An 8421-nucleotide genomic window follows, 5' to 3' on the forward strand; every position below is an offset into this window, starting at 1 on the left:
AGTATTGCTTTTTTTAAAAAAAATTTTTAGTAATAAAATATTAGTAAGTCCAGGAATAAACAGTCTAATAGCATTTGTCAGACTAAATTGTAGGAGGATAGTGCTAATCCCCTGGAAACGTGTCCTTATTAACAATTGAAATTAATAATTATGTATATAATCATAATAATAATAATAATAATAATAATAATAATAATAACAATAAAAAAGCTAACAATAAAAAGTATTTATTACTAACTCCAATTACTTAGGTTCTAAATTCTGGTTATCAATTAATATAAAAAAAAATTCAACCCTTTAAAATGCCATATGGTCAATTTAACAACCAATACATTGTTTCAGCTTCCAAACCTAATACAATGTTATCAACAGGGGCTCCCAGGTCATGTGATCCTCTGACACTTATGAGTGACAATATTCTGTTATAGGAATACCCTATTTAATAACTAATTTTTCCAGCTAGTTTCATCACAAGTAACGACTCCCTTATAGTTTTCTGGTCTTTCTAGGTCTTGCTGTTGGATTGACACTGTGTTACTTACTGTGTTGCTTATACGGTTAGCGATTTGTCCTATTTTCGGAGAACTAGAGGCGATTAGTCAAATTCTATCTTGACTGTCTCCTGGTTTTCTACCAAGGACATTGGTGCAGATTTGCACCCGGGCATTAAACAACCATGCCCTTTTGGAAAAAATCTAAGAAATATCATGTCTCCCAAATTCCTGATAAAGGAAATCTGATGGGAGACATACCAACTATGGAGGAGCCTAACATCTCGCTCCAGAAGTTTTCTGTCATCAAAGATATGGCAGATGAAAAATCCAGCGATCTTAGTCACAGCAAATATTGTGACATTACGTCAAAGAACACCAAGAAGAGCGCATTCAGCCTGCTGACCCGCCTGCGCTCCAAAAATATCCGTAAAAGGTATGTAACTAATAATTCTCATACATTGCTCAGATATCCAGAGCTGTGGTATAACAGTCACTAGATCTTTAATTCTCCCCATATCTTCACAGAAACTTTGGCAGCAGCGCTGTGATCGGCGCTAGAGAACTGGATCGCTATTTCCCAGATAGACGGTTGAGACTATATGTTGCCACCTGGAATATGGAGGGAAAGGTGAGAAGTAATGTACAATATTTATTGTGACCCATCAGTGTGCCCGAGCTCAAGTTGGATGAAATGGGCCAGTAACCATGTCTCTTTAGTTTGTAGTTGAATATCACATAGACAGGTTATATTCTACCCTATGTCAGTTGAGTTGGCGCTCTTTGTATACAATATTAATGTTTGTATATTTTGAACAGGATTACCCGCAAAATGTGGAGGATCTGCTGTTACCATCAGATGATACGAAAGACATTTATGTTATTGGCGTTCAGGAAGGATGTCCAAACAGGTAAGTCTTCTCAGGTTGTCTTACACCAGCCTATGACTGCAGATGGACAGCAGGGCGGCTGATACAAATTCTCTCTCAATGCTCTACTTATTGTATTATCACTCCTTAATTTTCAAAATTCAACACCAGAGGTTATTATATGGAGTGTTGATACAGATGAGTTGAGTATCTTAATCTTGTGTCATTTATTAATATGTAAATCTGAAATTGTGTCTTCTTGTAGACGGGAATGGGAGATAAAATTACAGGAGACCCTTGGACCACACTATGTATTATACCACTCCTCCGGGCTCGGAGTCCTGTATCTCACCATCTTTGTTCGACGGGAACTAATCTGGTTCTGCTCAGGTAAGATTCACATTCCTACATCTACATAAGAAGTCTTGAATGTAGTCATTAGCTGGAACATCTTATTTAGTTATTAGAATTAGATGCCTAAGAGCTTGGCTCTCAGATTCTTGACTTCTGAGTATTGGAGATCTAAAAGTTCACACCACAGTTACAAAGTATGAAATTATGTTCTAGTAATATTTCCATAGTTTAATTGGAAATAATTTCTATTCCATTGTTGCATGTAGTACTCTTAACCACTGACCTGTCTTTTTGTGTTTAATTTCTTATACAGAGGTAGAGCACACCCATGTAACAACCAGGCTATTCCACCATGTGAAAACTAAAGGAGCCTTGGGAGTTGCCTTCACCGTCTTTGGAACATCTTTCCTTTTTATTAATTCACATCTGAGATGTAAGTATTTACAATATTAATATATGACCATGTACAGTTTTACTTTGTATAAAATTGCTGCTATTTGATAATTAACTGAAATATATGGGATGATATGAAGAGATCTGTACTAATAATGTTTTGGTAAAAATAAAAGGTTTGTTCCAGTTTGATCAAACTTTTTCTAATCTATCAATCTCATTCTATGTTGTGAGTGGCCAGTAATACAGATACACGCAGGTACAATTAGTGCAGGAGGGGGTGGCGGCGGCTGGATTCAGTTGCGCCGCCTCCCCCTCAGGGAGGCAGCAGGGCGGACGGTGCGGCCGTATAATCCCTCACACCCACCCCTCCTCTCCATTAGCGGCGGTGGCGCGCTGCAATGTGTTTTTTTGAAAATAATATGCGATTCGGGCCGCCCATATGATCATCCGCCACTGCTAATATGTATTTTTTTGTTGGCAGTTGGGGCAGTCAACAAGAGGATCCAGGACTATAAAACCATCACTGAGGGTCTCCGTCTGCCTCAAATTATTCCGGAAAGAATCAACTCCAATGCCTGTGAGTATTACTTATGTGGTTGAACCTATGGATCCTTTTATCTCTCTATTTGTCTCCGTTGAGTCTAATGCAGTCATGTGCTATAATTTTTTTATTTATTTTTATTCTACAGTGGACGTCACCAGCCGCTTTGATCGGGTGTTTTGGTTTGGAGACCTCAATTTTCAACTTAAAGAGGACAGAAAAAATGTGGAATCTCTTCTGCAGAAGATCCAAGGAAAAGATATGTCCAGTCTCCTCAAACACGACCATCTGAATGAAGCCAAGAACAATGGTATATTTACTAGTAGACCAGTATATCATCGGTGCGGGTCCGACACCTGGACGCTGCACTGTTAAGCTGCTCCAGTGGCCTGCGGGCACCGGATGTTATGCCACACAATGCTATTTACGGAGCCGGAAGCAGTTGGCTCCTTACATAGCATAGCTGCCATGATGCATAACTGCAGGTCTGCCTCCTATTCACTTGAATAGGAGCAGAGTTGCAGTACTGCAGCTCGGCTGCAATTCCGTGGCCGGCGCCAACTGCATCCGACATGTACATCCGGTGCTCAAAGGCACCGGACCAGCTGATTAGTGCAGGGTCCGGGTGTCGGACAACCACAGATCATGTACTGATGACCTATCTGGTGAGTATGTCATCAGTTGTCAGAAGTTGGAAAACCCCTTTAATACCACAACCACTTCCACAGATTAATACAAATCACTGACATGATGGTTGATATGTTCCCCAAATTCTTATATAGTGCTAAAATTATCAATTGTTCCTTTTTTTTTTTAATACTGACAACTTTTTTTTCTTTCAACTTAAGGGTCCATATTTCTAGGGTTCAAGGAGCACACCATTGATTTCCTTCCTACATATAAGTTTGACATTGGCACAGACACCTATGATACATCAGCAAAGCAGAGAATTCCATCATATACGGTAAGATATCTTATTTCCAGGTCTACAGAGCTTGAGAGACAATAGAATCCATGGGCCAGAGCACCCATTATATAATGAATCCCCTCCCCCAATGTAATGAATTGTTATTATTATAGCTGGAAGAGTAATTTCTTATGAACAAAGCTTTCAGTTAATTTTACTTTTATGTAGTGAGTTTGTCATCACAGTTTCCCAGTGTAATATGTCGTTGCCCAGTATGGGTCAAGGATACTTATTTAATGAAATCTGTGTGACCAAGTCAAACCTAAAATACAATAAAGTCTCAATATTCTGCAATATAAATAAAGTAGGCCCAACATTTAGGTCTGTGTTGTTTTGCAGTTTAATAATATATTATAATATGATTTCACTAATGATATTTGTTATTTTCATGACCTCTACAGGACAGGGTGTTGTTTAACCCCTTAAGGACGCAGCCTAGTTTGGGCCTTAAGGCTCAGAGCCCATTTTTCAAATCTGACATATTTCACTTTATGTGGTAATAACGTCGGAATGCTTAAACCTATCCAAGCGATTCTGAGATTGTTTTCTCGTGACACTTTGGGCTTCATGTTCGTGGTAAAATTTGGTCGATATATTCAGTCTTTATTTGTGAAAAATTGCAAAATTTAGAGAAAATTTACAAAAAATAGCATTTTTCAGAATTTAAATGCATCTGCTTGAAAAACAGACGGTTATACCACCCAAAATAGTTACTAGTTCACATTTCCCATATGTCTACTTTTGATTGGCATCGTTTTTTGAACATTCTTTTATTTTTCTTGGACGTTACAAGGCTTAGAACATAAACAGCAATTTCTCATATTCTTAAGAAAATTTCAAAAGCCTTTTTTTGAAGGTGCCAGTTCAGTTCTGAAGTGGATTTGAGGGGACTATGTGTTAGAAACCCCCATAAAACACCCCATTTTAAAAACTAGACCCCTCAAAGTATTCAAAACAGCATATAGAAAGTTTTTTAACCCTTCAGGCATTTCACAGGAATTAAAGCAAAGTGGAAATTAAATTTGCAAATTTCATTTTTTCTGCTGAATTTCAATTTTATTCAATTTTTTTTTAGTAACAGAGAAGGTTTTACCAGAGAAACACTACTAAATATGTATTGTCCAGATTCTGCAGTTTTTAGAAATGTCCCACATGTGGCCCTACTGCGCTCGTGGACTAAAACACAAGCCCTAGAAGCAAAGAAGCACCTAGTGCATTTTGAGGCCTCTTTTTTATTAGAATATATTTTAGGCAGCATGCCAGGTTTGAAGAGGCGTTGAGGTATCAAAACAATGGAAACCCACCAGAAGTGACCCCATTTTGGAAATTACACCCCTCAAGGAATTCATTTATGGTTTTTGTTATCATTTTGACCGCACAGTTTTTTCACAGCACCTATTTGAATTGGGCTGTGAAATGAAAAAAATGATATTTTTTCCAATAAAATGTCATTTTTGATCAAATTTTCTTATTTTCACAGGGAACAACATACCCCATTTTGTTGCCCAATTTGTCCTTAGTGCGGCAATACCCCATTTGTGGTGATAAACTGCCGTTTGGGCCCATGGGAGGGCTCAGAAGGAAAGGAGCGCTATGTGTTTGTTGGAGTCCAGATTTTGCTGGATTGGTTTTCGGGTGCCATGTCGCATTTGCAGAGCCCCAGAGGTATCAAAGCAATGGAAACCCACCAGAAGTGACCCCATTTTGGAAACTACACCCCTCAAGGAATTCATTTATGGTTTTTGTTATCATTTTGTCCGCACAGGTTTTTCACAGCACCTATTTGAATTGGGCTGTGAAATGAAAAAAATTATATTTTTTCCAATAAGATGTCATTTTTGATCAAAATTTCTTATTTTCACAGGGAACAACATACCCCATTTTGTTGCCCAATTTGTCCTTAGTGCGGCAATACCCCATTTGTGGTGATAAACTGCCGTTTGGGCCCATGGGAGGGCTCAGACGGAAAGGAGCGCTATGTGTTAGTTGGAGTCCAGATTTTGCTGGATTGGTTTTCGGGTGCCATGTTGCATTTGCAGAGCCCCAGAGGTATCAAAGCAATGGAAACCCACCAGAAGTGACCCCATTTTGGAAACTACACCCCTCAAGGAATTCATTTATGGTTTTTGTTATCATTTTGACCGCACAGTTTTTTCACAGCACCTATTTGAATTGGGCTGTGAAATGAAAAAAATGATATTTTTTCCAATAAGATGTCATTTTTGATCAAAATTTCTTATTTTCACAAGGAACAACATACCCCATTTTGTTGCCCAATTTGTCCTTAGTGTGGCAATACCCCATTTGTGGTGATAAACTGCCCTTTGGGCCCATGGGAGGGCTCAGAAGGAAAGGACCACCATTTGGCCTACTGGAGCTTTTCTGGTGCTAAGTCATGTGTGCAGAAGCCCCTGAGGTACCAGTACAGTTGAAACCCCCGAGAAGTGACCCCATTTTAAAAACTACACCCCTTAAGACATTCATCTAGAGGTGTAGTGAGCATTTTGACCCCACAGGTACTGTGTAAAAGATAATGCGCAGCAGATGGTGCAGTGTGAGATTTGCAATTTTATATATGTATATGCCATTTCAGTGTCCAATATAGTGTGCCCAGCATGCGCCACCGGAGATATACACCCCTTAAATTGTAATGTGGGTTCTCCTGGGTACGACAATACCCTACATGTGGCTGTTATCAGCTGCCTGGGCATACGGCAGGGCTCAGAAGGGAAAGATGAGGGGGGTAAGCTGTGCGGAGTGCATCAGGGTAAATTGAAAATCAAGGGATGTATGATACATTTTAAAACAATCTTTTATACAGAGCCCTGGTTTTTCGGGACACGTGTCACATTGGTATATTGTGTTCTTCCTTATCCCCCTCTTATAGCAGACTCTGCACCTCTTTTGACTCTTTCCCTTTCCACCGGTTTGGGGACCTTCTCCTGGAAAGTGTTGCCCTGGTACGATGCGCCCCCCCTTCCTGGTCCCTAAAGATTAGATCTTGAAATTCCAGGAAAGTTCCCCTCTGGCCTGCACATCGACGTAGCACATACGCATTGTACAAAGCCATCTGTATGATGTGCCCGGCCAGCTTCTTATACCTCACCGCATGGCGCTGTAGGGCTTCAGGACTTGATTTGACAAGTCCATCCCTCCCATGTACCTATTGTAGTCCAGGATGCAGTCTGGTTTGGGGGTGGCCTTTCCTTCATATATCCTAAACCTGTAGGTATACCCTGATGCACTCTCGCAGCTTATACATCTTCACGCCATACCTTGCCCTCTTACCTGGCAGGTACTGGCGGAATTGAACCCTCCCTTTAAAATGTACCAGGGACTCATCAATAGAAAAACACTTCTCGGGGGTGTATGCTTGGGAAAACCGGGCACTGGAACGGTCTAATAGGGGTCTCCGTTTATACAAACGGTCAAAACTGGGGTCATCTCGGGGTGGGCACGGCTCATTATCAGTATAATGTAAGAAGCGAAGTATTGCCTCATTTATTTATTTTTTTAGGTTCCAGTTCATTTCTGAAGTTGCTTTGAGGGGCCCATATATTAGAAACCCCTATCAAACACCCCATTTTAGAAACTAGACCCCTCAAAGTATTCACAACAGCATTTAGAAAGTTTATGAACCCTTTAGGTGTTTCACAGAAATTTAGAGCAAAGTAGAGGTGACATTTACTCTTTTTATACCATTTTTTTTATAACACAAAAGGATTTATCAGAGAAACGCAACTCAATACTTATTGCCCAGATTCTGCAGTTTAGAGAAATATCCCACATGTGGCCCTCGGGCGGTAATGGACTGAAGCACCGGCCTCCGAAGCAAAGGAGCACCTAGCGGATTTTGAGCCCTCTTTTTTATTAGGCACCATGTCCGGTTTGAAGAGGTCTTGTGGTGCCAAAACATTGGAAACCCCCCAAAAGTGACCCCAATTTGGAAACTAGACCCCTTGAGGAATCCATTGTAGTTTTCTTGGGGTGCATGCGGCTTTTTGATCAGTTTTTATTCCATTTTTAGGTGGCGTGGTGCCTAAAAAACAGCAATTGTACTATTGTTTTTGTATACTTTTTTTTTTACAGCGTTCACCGTGCGCTATAAATGATATATTAACTTTATTCTGCGGGGCGATACGATCACGGCGATACCAGATGTTTATAGTTTTTTTTTATGTCTTATGGCGTTTGCACAATAAAGTACGTTTTGTAAACAATCATTCACTTTTTGTGTTACCTTATTCTAAGAGCCATAACGTTTTTATTTTTCAATCAATAAAGCCGTGCGAGGACTTATTTTTTGCGTAACGAACTGTATTTTCCATCAGTACCATTTTTCGGTACATGCGACTTTTTGATCTCTTTTTATTCCATTTTTTGGGAGGTGAAGTGACCAAACAATTGTGATTGTGGTACGGTTTATTATTATTTTATTTTACGGCGTTCACCGTGCGGGATAAATAACAAAATATTTTTGTAGTTCAGGCCGTTACGGACGCGGCGATACCAATTATGTATAGTTTATTTGTTTGTTTATATATTTTTATTAATAATAAAGGCCTGATAAGGGAAAAAGTGGGACTTTTACTTTTATTACTTTTAAAACTTTTATTTTCTTATTTTTACACATCTTTTTTTAACTTTTTTTTTACTTTATTACTTTGTCCCACTAGGGGACATGAGGGCAGGAGGCCCTGATCGCTATTCTAATACACTGCACTACATGCGTAGTGCAGTGTATTAGAACTGTCAGCTACTCACTGACAGCAAGCATAGTGGGTCCTGACGTTGTCAGGACCC

At 39.6% G+C, this 8421-nt stretch overlaps 1 protein-coding gene across 1 annotated transcript; it reads left to right on the forward strand.

Moving 5' to 3' along the window:
* Positions 1-398: 398 nt before the first annotated feature.
* On the forward strand, positions 399-1406 carry LOC142741854 (phosphatidylinositol polyphosphate 5-phosphatase type IV-like). Its single transcript, XM_075851182.1, has 3 exons — positions 399-927; positions 1020-1122; positions 1311-1406. The coding sequence occupies exons 1-3, from the start codon at positions 677-679 to the stop codon at positions 1404-1406; spliced, it is 450 nt and encodes a 149-aa protein (XP_075707297.1). The 5' UTR covers positions 399-676.
* Positions 1407-8421: the final 7015 nt, after the last annotated feature.

Source organism: Rhinoderma darwinii, chromosome 2 (genome assembly GCF_050947455.1).
Source record: "Rhinoderma darwinii isolate aRhiDar2 chromosome 2, aRhiDar2.hap1, whole genome shotgun sequence".
In the NCBI taxonomy this organism is placed as follows: Eukaryota; Metazoa; Chordata; class Amphibia; order Anura; family Rhinodermatidae; genus Rhinoderma; species Rhinoderma darwinii.